Below are 17,997 nucleotides of genomic sequence, written 5' to 3'. Positions count from 1 at the left end.
AATTACCCCAAACGCCCTTCTTTTGTTTAAATATGTTCAACTCTTCATTCGTATTCAGTTATCTCAAATGCATGTACTATGTTTGTTTTTTAATTTTTACATTGTAAAAAAACTAAAAAAAAAAGATTATCTTCTTTTAAAGGACCATACTAAAGATGACTGTGTGGCTGTTGTTTTTGGAAATGGATAATAATCTGGAAGCTCTGTAACATAATGGAAAAAATACTGCAGTCTGCTCATGTACACGCATATTCTAAGGGTGTTCCAGGAAACCATTGGTATTGGCAGCTTCATCACAGTAAACAGTTACTGTCTGTCAGTAGCGATATGAATGAATACAGTTTGCAATATAATCAAACAATGTTAACTATAAACACCTATAGGAGAGGAAACTGTCATATCTATCTGACTTCTTTCATCTTCAAGTCTTTATAATATATGCAAGTGTTGTCCTTTAAAACTGAGCAGCCAGCCTGTAGTTTCCACAGTCAGAACAGCACACCAGTTAAGGCATTCCTAACCATTTCCATCTGTGCTCTACTTAATCAACAAACGTCTAATACTGTATCCATGGCATTAGGTATATCTAATGATAGCTTACACTATTATTACTTAGCTATCAAAGCATAATGGCACATCTGTTGCTAGCCACTATTCCCCTGAGTGGGAGGACTGATACAACATGCACTGAAATCCTGTCATGGATTTCTCTGTTCCACTGGACAGCACTTCCTTAAACTATACAAAATAAGTCAGAAAGGTAAAACACAGTTTCCCTGTCTTATACATGTTTATTCTTAACATAAAAGTGACAGCATGTTTGTTTATAATGCTAATACTGAAATACTATACTCCATTCATATTTCCACTGGCAAGCAGTACTGTTTACTGTGACGATGCTGCCACCTGGTGGTTTCCTGGTGTGCCCTAGCAATATGTGCCTACATGATGAGGTTGCAGTATTTTTTTCCATCATGCCATAAAGCCTCCAGGATAAAATCAATTCAATTTTTAATGACCATTGCTCCCCTACAAAGCCTGTGTGCAATGCAATGAAGCAGAGACTGAACACACTGGATTCAGTTTGATCTTATTTCACCTGGGGTTTTTGTAGTATGCCGTGGAGAACGAGGAGCTGACTCAGCACCTAGGTGCAGCCAAAGATGCCCAGCGACAACTCACTGCTGAAGTAAGGCAATCTAACACATGCTGACTACTCACACTATCAATATACCGCGATAGTCGTGTTGCTATTATATCATTATATGTGATATATCTGATATTAATAGCACAATCCAGATCATAATATAACAATTGCAGTATTGCTGTGTGGTCCAATGTGTAAACTAGAGCTTCTTTGAATCAAACCGTACACCAGTTACATCATATACCTGTCAGTTTCAGTTAATGTTTATACTTAAAACTACACTATAAAGTGCTTTTAACTAAATCCATAACGAAAACATGTTTTTCTAAGTTTCTTCTCATCTCTTTCAAACTTTTCCCTTCCTCCAGTTGCGAGAGTTACAGGATAAGTATGCCGAGTGCATGGAAATGCTTCATGAGGCTCAGGAGGAGCTGAAGAACCTGAGAAATAAAAATTTACCACTCAGCACACCGAGGCGTTTCCATTCTCTTGGTCTGTTCCCGATGGTGAGCTCACATTCTTTGTCAGCATCGCAGCGTCTCTGTGGTCTCAGCTGCTACAAAATAATTTCAACCTTTTTTTCCCCTCATTTTCTTTCCAGGACTCTCTGGCAGCAGAAATAGAGGGCACCATGAGGAAGGAACTTCAGATGGACGATCCAGATGTAGAAGAGCAGAGGTATATAACCTGAAATGAAATCACAGATAAAAGGTTGTTAACTTAATAGTGAAATGTTCAGGGGTTGATATATTAAATATTTAAAATGAGTACATATGCAATCATGTTTCTCCAGACTGCACCCAAAGCGAGTGTTCCAGACGGTGAAAAACCTGAACCTGATGCGTCAGCAGCGTTCATCGCTGGCCCCCTCACCCCTCAACATCCCAGGCTCCAACCAGACATCATGCCTCACCTCAGGGCTCTCCAGCAGGGTGGGCACGCCGCGCTCCAACTCCATATATGGTAGCGAAACAGGAAGTGGGATCATCCTGGACAACAGGACAAGCAGTATCCTGGAGTGTCCAGACGATGGGTATGGACCGGTCGACTCTGCAACACGTTTTAGATTTTTGTACTGTATACTTTATAGTGTCTGGCTCTGTTTGTTTCCTGTTTCTTCTTCAATGTCTCCAGTAACGACAGGGATGCCATTTTATCATGTGTTTCTATTTTTTTTATTTGTGTTTGGTAACCTTGGTGTTTATTTCTACAGCTCCTGCCTTTTTATTATCCAACACAACAGGGACTAACTGAGCTTCACAAAATAATGAAACACAGAGAGAGAGAGACATACTGCTTTTAAAAATCTTCACTGAAACCCAACAATCTCAACTGTGTCCCCCTCCCCAGGTCAGAGGACTCTAACAAGCGGCCCCCTGGAACCCCAGGGACCCCGGGCAGCAGGGACCTGGAGGCGGCCCTGCGGCGTCTGTCGCTCCGCCGTGACAACTACCTCTCAGAAAAACGCTTCTTTGAAGATGAGAGGGAGAGAAAGCTGGCTTACCTGGCCAAAGAGGATGAAAAGGGAGGCGAGGGGAGTAGCGGAGGCCCAGGGACACCGATGGAGAGCCTGTTATCGCTGTGCTCGCATCCCTCATTAGGAAGCGTCTGGTCAGGGTACTCCTTCACAGCGAGATCCTACCTGCCGGAGAAGCTGCAAATTGTAAAGCCGCTAGAAGGTGATTATTCCTCTCAGAGAGACAAGTCTTCTAATCCTCCACATAATGACAAACAGAATCAAAATCAGAATGCCTCGCACAATGAAAATGAACATTTTCAGAAGGCACAGAATTCAAACAGTAGATTTCTCCACACTCAGATGACTCAGACACAGTCACAGATCCAACGCCAAGCCCTTCAGAACCAGCAGCAGAATCAGTATCTGATTTTTCATCACCACAGTCCGTCCAAAATCTTTCTGAGTGCCTCACAGGATCCAAAGATCCTGCAGAGGAGCTCCAGTTTGTCTGACCTGAGCAGCCTGCCTGTCTCACAGCCTCACCTCAGAGCTCCATTGGCTTTAGTCACAGGCCTGCTGGAGGTGGTGGAACAACAGGAAGATAGTTTAAATCTCCAGCACTCATTTTACTTCAGACACACACAGCCACGCTGCTGGTTTGAAATATAGATGACAGGCTGCTGCTGTATGATGCTGGTTTGATGCATATAAGTTTTCAAAAAGCCATTAACACCTGTTAATAATTTATATAGAGAATTTTGCTGTATATTTCTTTTCAAATCAGATCTGAGTGGTTGTTTTTCTTAAATTTCAGAAATTTAAACATGGCATTTTCTATATATCCCTGTATGGTATGGTTTACAGTTTCATACCAATGTCAGCACATTTTACAAAATAGCATGTTTCCAGTGTTACATTTATCACAAACCCAACCCAAAAGATGAGCACTTTACACTGTTTCCTGCAGTGAGTAGTCAGTGTGTGTGGTATTTTTTAAAAATGTGTATTTTAATACAAAAGGTTTTCTAATGCCTCATATTTTGTAGAGGATGATTAGTATCATATGATTATTTATTTTCATACCATTTTGGTTGTGGAGTTTGTAGATTTGAATTGTGGATGTATTTGCTGCCAGAAATTTTTCCCACACAATGATATCCTTGTTACAGATACAGTACAGAGCAGACGGCAGTTAAGATATGATTGTGTCCCATTATATCCTAACATTGTTGGGTTGGCCAAAAAAAAACCTGACAGCCCTAAACCTAAAGATACTTTTTAATTGTACATGTGCAGTGTGTTGCCTTTCAAGCATTTATTGTAAATCATGTCCACTGGAGATCAAAAATTGTGGAAAAACTGCTGTCACATAAGTATTTCCTGTTTCGTGGCACCACCTAGTGTTCAAACTCAGCTACACAACTTGGTGCTGTGTCCGAGTGAAAGACAAATAAAGCATGTGGTAGTGTTTAATTCCAAGTCTAATGATGGTTGTATGTAAAATTCTCATACATAATAATTCTGGCCTTTATACTGCTTAAAACAGTCCAGAAATCCAGTAAAAACAAATCTAGCACAGGTTTTTACAGTATTTTTACTGTGTTAGTGTTTAATGAGATGTATGTACCGTCTCTCCCTTCACTCCTCTTTTGTTCCACCTTTTTTCTTTACTTAACTTTGGTTTTGTCTTGTCTTTACACTTTACTCCCTTTTCTGTTCAACTTGTCTGTTTCCTTTGTTGATATTTTCTTGAATAAAATCTCACTAATTTTCTCACCTTCCCTTTTCTCTCATTCTTTTTGTGCTGGTCTGATGAGTTTGTGTACTGACATCTCTCAAAGGACCTTTAAGGTATCATGAGAAAACAACCATTCATTGGACTTGAAATGAGACCAATTTACTAGGTGCAGGAAGCTTAATAAATTAAGACATTGCAGACTATGTAGTGTCACTGCAGTATGTTTGACAGTCTGTGTGAGCTGTGTGAAGAAATATTATAACCGTCTGAGAATATGCCTTTGCATGTCTGTCCTGTCTGTGTGAGTACATGTATGTGTGACATGGATTGTGGGACTGTTTATATGCATGACTTGTCCCCTCTGGTGTGTGTGTTGGCTATCTGCTTACTGTGTATGTGTTTATATACAGTACAATGTCTGCCAGTAAACAGCTGGAGTAGATGGAGCGGACTGATCTGTTTTTACACATTTAAATATAGAAGTGACATTTACTGAGCAGATATAACGGCACTATGTCTACATACAGTATAGTGCACATTTTTGGAACAGCGTATGATCATGTAATGAAATGTAAAACTTATAGCAGTAAGACATTATCCTGTGGAGCTGATGTGATATAGGTTATAAGCAGTATTAAATTCAGTGAAAGCTCCCTTGAGCACGGCATTTAACTGCCACTTATAGTTGTTATACAACCAGAAGTTAAACATTGCAGGAAGCAGTCACGTAATTATCGGACTAACCTACTGTATACCAATACCAACACACCAATTTTTAGATATAATTTAATCTAAGATAACACACTGATAGTGAGTAATTTAACTAGTGGTATGTACAGTATTTCTGGGTTGAAACCTGGAACATCTTTTGGTTTGACATTTGAAGCCAACATTTTCTGTGATTATCACCAACACTGCCACCACTCTGTGGGCCATATATCATTTTCATGAGATGCATTTGTGGCAGAAATCATCTTAAGACAGATTTAGGTAACATACAGTAAGTTTTTTCCTCTGACTGTTTTCCCAGGCTCTGCTACTCTCCACGCATGGCAGCAGCTGGCTCAACCCCACATGGGTGCTCTGTTGGATCATCGGCCTGGTGTAGTCACAAAGGGCTTTCGCACTTTAGCACACGAGCAGGAGCAGGAACAGGAAGACGGCTGGCACCTGGACCAACCAGAGGAGGACGAAGATTTGTGCGACACATTCACCGGCTTGTCAGGAGAGAGCTCTGCTCCCATGGATCTGCCTCACTCTACCTCCTCTCCCTCCGTCTGCTGCAACAAGATGGAAGACGCAGATGACAATAGCCAGTCGCAAACATTGCAAGGAGACTTGTGCAGGGCAAGAGAACCGATTCAAGTTAAAGACGGACATGTTGCAAACATGCCCCTTTCCTTCTCCTGCTCCTCCCCTTCTTCCTCTCCTCTCCCCTCTTCTTCTGAGATGAACGGGCACGTGGACCTCAAGGAGCTCCAGGCCTTACAGGCCGCCGCAGTAGACCGTATGCCTGGTGAGGGAGCACTTAGCTGAGGTCACTGCACTGCATTCACCCACCCTTGTAACCCTGGAGCATGGGGATAAAGGGGAGGGGGGTGAAGAGAAGGGGTGGGGTGGTGAGGGATTGGGGAAGGCATTCACTGGACATCTCACAACCCCAATGTGACGCACACACCTGCACCTGATGTCACACCTGCACACCCACCCATCCCACCGGCAGCCCCTGTCTGTGCAGCCATCGAACCCCATCAAGTACATGTTTTTTGCTCATCAATTTACTTCATTTACATCTTCATACTCTTCCTTCTCACTTCACATCTTGTTTCACTGCCACACCTTGCCTTTTTCCAACCAATCACACCATATCTATCCTCTTCAACAGGGCTTTAACTTTAGGGTGTCTTTTACAACTCTAATCATCTCAGTCTCTCTCAATTGTGAGAGAGAGTATTTTCATACTTTGGTGTAATTCATAGAAATTTGACTCGGAAAATATGTTGGCACTTAAAGTTTTTACGTAATTTCTTCCAGCAGTCAACACTAAAACACCAGTGTACCACACAAACACACGTACACAGAATATCATGGCCTGAGTCCAGTATGCGGGCACGTACGCATATATCAGGTGTTGTTAGTGCAGCTGTCCAAGTCACATGAACACACGACACCATGGCTGGATAATATAGGAGCTGACTTGTAGCCTCAATGCACGGTCACCTTCATACACATATGATACAAGATGTATTTATTTAAGGATTGCAGACATCTAAAAAAAATGGTGGTAAAAGAAAAACACAAGATGTTCAGCGTGAAATTGAACCTGAAAATCCTGAAATCCAAATTAAAGAAGAAACACCCAAAATTAAAACACCTAAGTACGGCAAGGATTATTTGAAGGCTGCAGTAAAAATGACACTGAAAATTTCCCTATTTTATGACAATAAACAGTATTAAGTGAGGAGAATAAAAAGGCAATAGCAGAATGTGTTAGTTTATGTCAACATCAATAGAACAGAGAGTGACTTCAGCTTCACAGCTTTGCTTTTCTATCTTAATGTGGCCGGCTTTTAATGTTAGTGCATCTGTTTTTTCGGCATTGTCTTGCTTATGAATCAACTCACCCTTTTCAATCAGTACAATATACATTATGTAAGACATTGTGCCAGATGCATCTGACTAATAGCCCATATAATGTGTTTTATACCTCGCTTTCTTCTCCAGCGAATAGTCATTACATTCATTAACTATTTTCTTTGGCTAAACTCCAAAATACACTGTCAACATTTTTACACAAAAGATATGATGAATTTGGCCTTAAGCAAGACTGAGGATAAACAACACTGACAAAGTCAATGTCAAATGTAAATACCATAACACAAACCACAAGACTACACGTATAGTTCACTGAAAGCATGAGCTCACAATTTTTTAAGTCTGTTTTAAAACTAGGGCTGAACAATTTGGAGAAAAAAACATATCTAATAATTATTTTGACAAATATTGCAGTTGTTATAGGACTCATGATATTTTAGGGAATGATTTGGGTCATTCTCATTTTTATTGGAAAATATATTAAAGTGATAATGGTGTAATTCTTTGCGAGGATCTGTACTAAAAAAACAATTTCTTCTTCAGTCTGTAGAATACAAGTTGTGTAGGCTGGGACATCTCTGCAGCACCACAATACCTAACTTAGGATGGTATATTTTGCTTTCACCATGCACCTTCTGCAATTTGATACTGCACTAGTTCATCTTGCAATTTCGATAAAACTGTTATTGTTCAGCCCTAAGACAACAGTCAAACATCCACTGCAACAGCTCGCTTGCTGTAATCATTACTCCTGTTCACACTGGCCATTAACAGTTCCCCCATGTGCTTCCAATGTAAGTAATGTCCTTGTTCTGTAAAAAAAAAAAATACAATTGAAAATGTATCTGACATAAACATAAAGCTTCAGCAGTCTGAGTTAATGAAAAGGACGAATGATTACAGCAGTCACTGTAAGCAACAAAACAGTACATGCTGTGCGCACCTCTTCATCACTTCAGCGTCCTAGAAATTATGGAGCTAATGTGTGCTGGTGCTGGTGCTTGGGGCTCATACTATAATCATGGTCTGTTTTTCCTCCACTTTGTGTACAGTGATTTTTACAGTGTTGCTTGGTACACTTTGTCTCAGTACTAACGGCCTTCTCCTCTGTTCTAATCTCCTGTTCCTCTCCTCTCCTCTAGTTAATTTCCCAGGGAAGTGTATGTCCCATACCTCCTCTACATACACCTTCACCACCTGCAGGATTCTCCACCCTTCTGATCAGCTGACCTCTGTGTCCCCAAGGTAAGCAAATGAAATGCGCGAGTACTTATTATTGCAGTTGTACTGTACTCTGATTGAAAATATCTGCAATATTGTTTAGTTTTTGGTGTGTACCACTGAGTGTAGTGTACTTTCATGAACACATGATGGCAGATGTCTTTTCTTTTTTTGCATTAAATTTTTTACCAAATGGCACATTAAGGAGAGAGCTGCTACTAAATCAACTGTAAACATGAAGCCTGTGACAGAAATGAATGACAACAAACTGAACAGTTAATGTCTGATAGTTTAACCTTTAAAAAAAACACCACTGTATACTGCAAATCAAATAGCTGCTTCTCAGCCAAGGAGCAAATCCCCCTCTTGTTCCCCTCCTGTAGATTTTGAGGCAGGGCTACTTTGATGCCACAGCACCTGGCTGACTTCATACTCTGTGTCCCTGCTGTCTGATTGGCCTTGGCAGGTCATGTGATGAGGAAGATGAAGTGGAGTTGTATCATATGGTTGTCATGGCCGGAGTAGAGCAGACCCATTGAGTGCACCCTTTGGGGTGCACATGGGTGAGGCAATGCATGGGAGTGCATTCCTAAAGACTGTGGGTGTGTGTAAACCAGAATAACATCAGTGATTTGCCCTAACTCTACAGACAGTCACAGTGTTGTTGGCCTACATGTAGTTTGCCTCTAACGTTCCCTGTCACCATGTTCCTTACTAACAATCAGCTTCTGACGACTCCAATCATTGATCAAATCTAAATTCATCAGGATTTGAGCATAGGTGCTCTGTCTTGCCCTTTAAAAAAAACTATATTGGTAAAATAATCTAATCTGATCTAATCAATGTCTTGCCTTTCAGAGCTTTTAACCATACAGTTATCTTCACTCAGTGAAAGGAACTGGCTCAGGTGTCATCATGTAACTTTAATCTGGTCCTTCAGTCAGTTGATAACGAATTGTTGTACATGTAAGAGAGAGATTGTAACCCTTTGTCTGAATTCAAGGCCATTCAACATTTTAAGACCTCTGCTGGAATACCCGAAAGACTGGACAGACAATGGGGAAAAAGACCCAGGACCAGAGACTTAAAAGGGACATAATATGCTTTTCATTAATTTCTATCATACACATGATGTTACAGTGTCGGATGTTCAATATTAAACGTAGCCACAGTTTCAAATAATGAAGTAAATGTATGCAAAATTCATCTCTGTGAGCAAAAACCTTTGGCCGTTCTCAATAAATGGTTTCTGCTTTTTTCTACTTTTGTGACAAGCTGCATCAGCTCTTGATGTATTTCTACATATGTCATCTGCTCCAGTCACACTACTGCAAGTGTTTACATTAGATACACTGCTACATGTAGCTGCGTGCTAAAAAGTGATTTTTTTTTTTTTTTTTGAACAGTAGAAAGTGCTGCTATACTCTATTATCTATTACCTTGGCTGCAATGACGGTGCAGAGATGCCAAGATATAGAGGACTCAGAAATGCTGACCAGAGTACAGAGCAGATGGGGCTTTTTCAGGAGGGGGGCTTAAAGAGACAGGAGCTAAAAGAGAGGGTTTAGGACAGAGGGTGAATACAGGTGTTTTTTGACCATCAAAGCAAGCAAGCAAGCGAAACTTTATTTGTATAGCACAATTCATTCCAGGTGGAAACACAATGTGCTTCACAGAGCATATGCCACCATAGAGGTTGCAGTTAAAAAGTGTACAATGTACATGAGCACATAAGTAAGCACAGTTAAAAATAATAATAATAATAATAATAGTAACAATAAATGTGATTTAAAAAAACCCACCAAAAGTGGAGATAAAATGAAATAAATAAATAAAGTTTATTATATTATAAATAAGTTTAAAACATTAAAACCATTAAAGTCAAAATAAAAATAATAAAAAACAAATATTATTAAGACATAAATAAAAACCATAAAATACACATAAAAATAATAAAAACCAGTAAAACCAGACTACTGAAAGGCATGGCTAAAAAGGAATGTTTTGAGTTTTGATTTAAAAGATAGAAATGTTGGAGCACACTTAATATGACTGGGTAGGCTGTTCAATAGTCTAGGAGCGTAGGAGCTAAACGCAGCCCCACCAATTTTTGTGGAGACCCTGGGAGTAACCAGACGGCCTGTCCCAGTTGACCTGAGGGGTCTACCTGGCTCATAGAATAAAAGCATGTCAGACAGATATTGAGGTGCCAGACCATGCAGGACCTTAAAAACAAGTGCTAAAATTTTAAAATCAATCCTAAATTTTACTGGGAGCCAATGTAAGGACCTTAAAACAGGTGTTATATGCTCATACTTCCTTTTTCTCATTAAAACTCTAGCAGCAGCATTTTGGAGCAGCTGCAGTCGATGAAGATGCTTTTGAGGAATTCCCGTGAGCAGTGCGTTGGAGTAGTCTAGTCGACTGGAGATAAAAGCGTGGACAAGTTTTTCAGCGTCACTCTGGGATAAAAAGCTCCTTATCTTCTTAATATTTCTCAAATGATAAAAACCTATTTTAATTATGTTGCTAATATGGCTCTGGAAAGTTAAGTCAGCGTCCAGAATGACGCCAAGGTTTCTAACCTGTGTCACACTTTCCAGTGACAGTTGTGACAGTTTAAAAGATATTTCCTCTCTGTGTGCCTTTGCCCCGATAACCATTATTTCTGTTTTGTCACTGTTTAACTGTAAAAAATTACTGGACATCCAGCAATCGATATCCTTGATGCATTCATTAAGAGTATCAATAAGGCTCAGGTTATCGGGAGACAGGGAAATATATAATTGAGTGTCGTCGGCATAACTGTGGTAGCATACATTGTGTTTCTTGATTAGTTGACCCAGAGGCAACATGTACAGATTGAATAATAATGGACCTAAAATTGACCCCTGGGGAACACCACATGAAATTAAAAAATTATTGGAGCTAAAATTCCCAAGAGAAACACTAAAATCACGTCCTTTAAGGTAGGTTAAAAACCAGTCCAGTGCTGGCCCAGATAGGCCAACCCATCTCTCAAGCCTATCAGAAATATATCTATCTATATATCTATATATCTAAATATCGTGATCAATAGTGTCAAATGCTGCACTAAGATCCAATAAAACTAAAATGGAGACCCTACCATTGTCACTATTTATTCTTAAATCATTAACAACAACAACAAAGCATGTAAACATGTCCAAGTAGAAACCCAGATACAAGTAGATACCTGAAAATGAGCGTAACATGACGTGTCCCCTTTACCTTACTCCTGAATATGATAACAGCACAGTCTGAACACCAGACCCAATACAGTTCACAACAGTGGCTGGGAGAGGATCATTTGCATCCATTGCCAAAGGTCTGCTTTAAATTGAGAGAGGAGTAATAACATCCTCCTTGAGTATGACTGCTTTACCCACATGACCCAATGACCAGATATAGGTTATGTGATGGCACCTGAGTGGGTATAATTTGCTGGATGAAGTGGATTTTTGTGATTTGTTTCTTTGTACTTTGTAGCTACTCAACTAAACTGTGTGTCAAATAATTGAATGTGTGTACGCCCTGATGCTCCTGACTGATTATCATTTAAAATGTGTTATTTGTCACTGATGATAGGGCTGTTTGTGAAACGTAACTCAGTGATTTTATGCAGACCTAAACTGGGGTCCGTTTCAGAAAGGAGGTTCAACAAACTCTGAGCCTAACCCTGAACTCTGAGTTGAGTAACTCTGAGATGGGAAACTCTGGGTTACAGGTTTCAGAACAGGTGATTTCAATCGGTTCAATCAACACAGAGTTTGTTCACTCTGAGTTAAGCGCGTGCACCACGACTTTAAAAAGCCGTCATCAATGGAGCCCCGATACCACGATTCACCATGGCAACAAGTGACAAGAAAAGGTCTACATTTTTTTACTCCTCTGGAGTTGGATATTTTAATGCGCTCATATAGCGAATTTGAAGCTGTTTTCAGGAAGAAGAGTAACACGGCTGCAGCAGCGAAGGAACGGGAGTCTGCGTGGGAGAAAATTACTGCTCGAGTCAATGCGTAGCCTAAGTTTAAATTTATTTTATACATTTATGCAATCACAATAATATTAGGCTACAGATGCAAACAGGTGGAATGGTGTTAAAGCTAAAATTTAATTTACTCAGATGCAATCCCACCTCATTATTTTTCAAGTGAAAATGGTCTAAAAACAAGTTACTTTTAGGTGTGATTTGTTTTGACTAGAAATAAGACACATATTCTTGGTATGATTTTGAGTTTTTGCAGTGTGATGCAGTCTGACATTTTGAGACAGTCAATCTACCTGCACATTAATGCTGTGAATGGACTTCATATTCACATAGTCTCCTTCATTTTGTGAAGGAGCAATGATGGGAATGTGGGTTCCATCAATGCACCCTATCACACCGGGAAATCCTAAAAGAAATTAAAATGACTAATCCCAGTCTGAGGTTGCAGCACCATGTCATTAACTGAATATGATTTATAATCATAAATTTTAACTGATTTCTACATCATTCACCTGCAATCCTGTGGAACTCCTCCTTGATGACCCTCACAGGTTTATGTCCAGGGAACACAACAAAAGAGTTTAATAGACGTTTCAGAGCTAGGGACACTTTTCTCACGGCTCTGCAGACAGTGGCCTTACTGATATTTTCTGCATCTCCGATATTATACAGAAAACTCCCGTTTGCAAAAAAACGAAGAGCAACACAAAGAATCTGGGTAGATGAAAGTGCACGTCCACGGTTGGTGATGTTGGTTATGTCACGACGGATGAGGTTATGGATATAAGTGATGGACTGTGATGTGAAATGGTTCAAAAAGAAAATGTTCTGGAAATGATAATACGTCAATTCTGGGCCTGTGAATAATCTCCCGACGAATGCGTAACTCCCTCCTCAGTAACACTGCTTCTTCGTCCACAGGGTCCTCCAAGAACGGACATGCCATGGTCGAAAAAAGTAGATTTAGAACTAGGACATGCCATGGTCGAAAAAAGTAGATTTAGAACTAGAACACACTTTAGGATCCAACTTTACCGGCGTAAGAGGGAGGAGACAGCTAGAAACTCGAGGTTCATTGAAGAAAACCTGCTCCCGACCAGGTTAGGTTCACAGAGTCAGTTGCCAAAGTAACTGACACTGTGCTTCAGTTACCTCTCTTTCTGAAACGGGCTGGAGTTACTCCGCTTTCTCTGGTTTAAGTTACCTCCCTTTCTGAAACGGAAAACCCAGAGTTTCCCTCATTTCAGGGTTAACAGACTGAGTTTTCACTAAACCTGCTTTGTGAAACGGACCCCTGATCTCCACATCTCTGTTGCCCAAATAGAAGAAAGGTTTAATTCCTGCATGATTATGTTTTAGGTCTTGTCCATGTGATTCTTAATTAGTCCTAACAGTCACTAAAAGCCAAGTGTTAAGACTTGATAACTCATGTCCACTCATTTGTGTCCCATCGCCCATGCTGTTTCTCATGCTTTATGCACACCCAATACCTCCTGTTCCTCTGCTCTTTCCTCCTTCCTCCCTCTCTCCACTCCCTTCTCTCCTCTTACTCTTCCATCTCCAGCTCGGCTCTGGCCTCTTGTCAAAGCAGTGCTTGCCACGGCACCACTACCCCTGCTTCCTCTCCCATACCCTTCTCTGCTCCAAATACACCTTCCTACACCCCCTGCTGCACCCCGCGCCGCCTCTCCCTCTCCCTCTCACTAGCCGAATCCTCCACCAACCTTCGGGACTCCACCAAGACCACCAGTACCTCCCTGGGCCTGGTGCGCCTCCTGGTGGAGCATGGGATTTCTGCCTCAGTGTATGACCCCCGCAGCTGGGACCGAGGGTTGGATGCCAGCGGAGCTTCAACACCCGTGGGAGGAGTGCAAGCACAGAGGAGCACGGACACACCAGGGGAGACTGAACACAGACGACTGAAGAAACGCCCGGATACCCTCCTTCTCCAACCATCAACCCCGCCTAACTCCCCTCGTTCTAAATCTGCCTCTTCTACCAACAATCGCCCAGTCTTTCAGTTCAGCCCTTCTGCTGATGACCCACCATTTTATGACACCTTCCTCGCCTCTAAGCCGGCTCGTACCATTCTGAGGGAAGTGCTGGGGGAGGCGGAGAGGGAGCAAGGGGGGCAAACTGATGATGACGGCCAAACAGAGAAGCTGAACCTGCGACTTGTGGACAAGCTGAAACGTTTCCGCACTCTCTCCCCTCATGCTGGTTCTGTTTCATCTGGGAGTACTCTGTTAGCCCCCTTCAGCTCCACTGGACTGGGGAGCAGTGCCCTGGGTGGGGGGCTTCCAGGTTTGAATGCAGGGCTGAGGAGGAATCGAAGCTATCCCGCCATGGTAGGGGCCAGTATGGCTATGAAAGACCCAGGGGGCCCCCCCAGCACAGAGATAGTCATACCACATACGATGCAAACCCCACATACTCAACAGGCAGTGAACACACAGGAAATGGACAAAATGCAAACAAATCACACACTGTTCACACACATACCACAGACACTACATGAAGCAGTCACACCACAGACGATAAAGCGGAGACACACCAGGCCAAACTACGGGCTGTGGCACTCAACAAGCAATGACCAACTCAGTGATGACGAAACTTGGACATAAAGGGAGATATTCAGCGGACTGGCTCATATTACATCTACTACATATAACATTTCACAGTACCATACATACGATATGAGACATTTGCACACATACAAATTTATTTATAAAACCAAATATCATACGCGACCATATAGACTTCCTGCAACTATAGAGTAGACCAAACAGCTACACTGATGAACAGTACAGGCCACCTACAGACTCAAGTAAGTCCTCTCTTCAAACCAGTCCAGACTCCAACTGATCTACAGTCACCAGTAAATGTAAACTCAATGAAAAGGTGGTGAATGATCCAGTGGTGGCTGACACTGTTACACTGTGTTATACTCATATACTGTCAGACTAACAATGATGGAGTATGTTGCCTTCCTCTGTGTCCACTGTAATGGTATATTGTATGTGCAATATACTGTGTCATATACTGTGTAATATTAAAGGCCCAATCTGGTGGAAGTACAGCAGAGTTTTCCCACAACCCCTTTCAGTCTCATTTTCCTCCTCAACCTTAATGAGTGCACTTTTGGAGAAAAGAAAGGCAACATATGGATGAAATTTAATTCAAATGTTTAATTGTACTGCACTGGCCTGAATACAACAATGTTTTTTTTTATTGAGATTACAGGTATTTATGAAGGAATGGGGGTTGTATATTCCAAGACTAAACCATCAAGCATTCAATCAGCAGGTGCTGATTGCTGCACTTTAAAATAACGCTGTGTCATGGGTCATCTGTAGCCTGAATGTGGCTAGGCTAGCAGGTTTAACCGTGGTACTGCAACACAAAAATCTCCAGAAAGCATTAACAACCAGTAAAAATGACAGACATCTGTGGTCTTTGGCTTCAGAATTGAATTTTTGATATCTGTAAAAACGTTGTCAAAGTGCTCAAAGTGACTGAGTAATGTCATCCCAGTGTTCAGTCTGTGGTAATAACTAACAAATGTTAAAGCCCACCAGGAAAAGACCAATATGTCTCTCCCATTGTAAAGATACAGCCAGAGTTAAGTTGGCTGCTAGGCCTGAAGGGAGCCTTTTACCAGAGCCTTTATTTAGGGGTTGTATTTAAGCCTTTAATTGCATTGGAGATAAATGGAAGTTATATTGTCACATGCAGTGACATTAGCACTAGAGATTAGTTTCTACCAGCAACTTTTTTTTTCCTTTATATAATCCATATAAAAAAAAAAAATATTTAAAAAAATCCAGATTGGGACTTTAATGTGTGACCTCGCTGTGACTCTCTGTTCTTACGTGCCTAAAAACAGCTAACATACTGTATCTCATTGGAGGATGGGTTTGTAATATTTGATTACTTTATCATTTTAATGCAGTGGAGCGAGTAAATGAGAATAACTGCAGATTAACGTATTTGCATCTGAACCTGCTGAGGGTCCCCACACATTTGTGTTTTCGTCTCGAGTAGTTTGGGTGAAGCACCCGCTTCAGTTATAATCCACAGGGACATGTAGCACATGAACAGTAACAGGTCCAGCTACACAGACACCTGTTCAAACACTGTGACTACAGACAACAAGAGGCACACCGGCAGAAAACACAAAACTTGCTTTGTCAGATTCACTTTTTCCCATATTGCTTGTCACGTGCATACATAATGATGCCATATTATTTATTTTGTCAAAATCAAACAAATGTGTGGGTGAAAAAACAGCAATATTAAGCATTATAAAATGTGTATGTTTCTGAATGTAAATGTAAAAGGAGTGACTTGAAATATCCAAATGTTGGTTTTTAAGAGCAGGAGAGAGAGACTGTGTTAATTTTTTGCTGAAGGGAAATTTTTGGTGTCACTGACCAGTTCCACTGTCCAGACTCGGGAACACCCCTACGTCTTATTATATTTAAAAAGAGAGCAACATTAAGTTTTATCAGTCCATATTTTGAATATGACACTCACACAAACACTTTACTGGCCACATTAACATCGATCCTTTGCATCCTCATGCTGTTCGTGTGTCAATTAAAGTCTGAAGCTGGACACTGGGACTGGGCCACTGACTGTCTGACTGACACTGAATGAATGGACAAAATGGCTGGCTGTGATGCTGGCAGTGATCTGTTGAAATCCTTAATGATTAAGGGGTTGATGTTATTGAGCAGGAGATTAATAATCATCAAATATATTTATTAAATACTTGGATTATTAGAGGCACGTGCATAACTGAATGTCCATTGTACATGTTTAAGTGAAGGACTTTTGCAGATTGTATTTATATTTTTAACGGTCACACTGACATCTTCAATCATTTTTCATTGGCCTGTTTATGTTAAAAAATAAAACATTTCTACGGGGCTTTTAAAATGGCTTCATAGAAACATTTCCATTTAAAACAATGGGTACAGTTAGCTGTCTACAAGCTTACAGTGCAGTGATGCTGCCTATCGTAACAGTTGCACATTTGGGGGGAAAAAACAAAACAATTTACAGTATTTAAGAATGACATGAAGCGACAAGGAGTTGGTGTGTGTTTGCGTGTGTGCTTGCTTTTCTGTGTGTCCACTGAATCATCTGAATGTAAGTTATTACAAACAGTGAACCTGCTGTAGGGCCATTTATTTGTACAGTATGTTGATTTATCTTCGGTTTGTGTTGGGAACGATTATTGCATTGTAAATGTATGCAACACATATAGTCATGTTAACTTTTTTTTTTTTAAGATGAAACTGTAACAGTAGAACAGAAATACAGGGAATTAAGTTGTTTATTTTCAGTAAAGAGGGAAACAAACTTTTCTGTTCAGGGAATGAAGTGTTCTATTCTACAGAACAGGCCGTAACGTCAATAAAAATAAAAACATAAAGACCGACTTGTTTACATCATTTGATAACAGTAATCATTACTGTGAGTTCAGCTTAAATTGACAGGATGTCAAAATTTTGCTGGTTCAAGGGATGTTGATGGGATCATACGCCCTTTGCTGTCGAGGTCTGAGAACAAGTTGTCAACCCTGATGGTTCATTAAGTGCCCATAAATCACTCCCAGTAATACAACTGAATAATATAGTGGAAATCAGTATCACATTAATAAGAACAATTTTCTGATATATGCCACAATATGAAAATGCATAAAATCATGATGCATAATGATGAATAATATTGAACTAGTCCATACCCATTGGTAGCTTTGTCACCTTCTACCTATGCCAATCCTCAATGCCTATGTGCAGTTTCACATAGATTAACCACAT

General features: G+C 40.6%; 1 protein-coding gene across 6 annotated transcripts in view; it reads left to right on the top strand.

Moving 5' to 3' along the window:
* The window catches only part of trak1a (trafficking protein, kinesin binding 1a), a 47,584-nt gene extending 29,973 nt beyond the window's left edge, over nt 1-17,611 (top strand). For 3 of the 6 annotated variants that reach the window (XM_050046152.1, XM_050046151.1, XM_050046150.1), the window contains 8 exons: nt 1,115-1,189; nt 1,516-1,653; nt 1,749-1,825; nt 1,941-2,180; nt 2,498-2,826; nt 5,375-5,860; nt 8,082-8,184; nt 13,734-17,611. In XM_050046152.1, coding sequence (XP_049902109.1) covers nt 1,115-1,189; nt 1,516-1,653; nt 1,749-1,825; nt 1,941-2,180; nt 2,498-2,826; nt 5,375-5,860; nt 8,082-8,184; nt 13,734-14,793 — 2,508 coding nt within the window. In that variant the 3' untranslated portion in view covers nt 14,794-17,611. Of the gene's footprint in view, nt 1-1,114; nt 1,190-1,515; nt 1,654-1,748; nt 1,826-1,940; nt 2,181-2,497; nt 2,827-5,374; nt 5,861-8,081; nt 8,185-8,543; nt 8,600-8,626; nt 8,724-13,733 lie in introns of those variants that run through there. The other 3 variants (XM_050046155.1, XM_050046153.1, XM_050046154.1) reach the window with 2 other exon arrangements.
* Nucleotides 17,612-17,997: the final 386 nt, after the last annotated feature.

Source organism: Epinephelus moara, chromosome 6 (genome assembly GCF_006386435.1).
Source record: "Epinephelus moara isolate mb chromosome 6, YSFRI_EMoa_1.0, whole genome shotgun sequence".
Taxonomy (NCBI): Eukaryota; Metazoa; Chordata; class Actinopteri; order Perciformes; family Serranidae; genus Epinephelus; species Epinephelus moara.
This window is presented reverse-complemented; position numbering and strand designations above follow the sequence as displayed.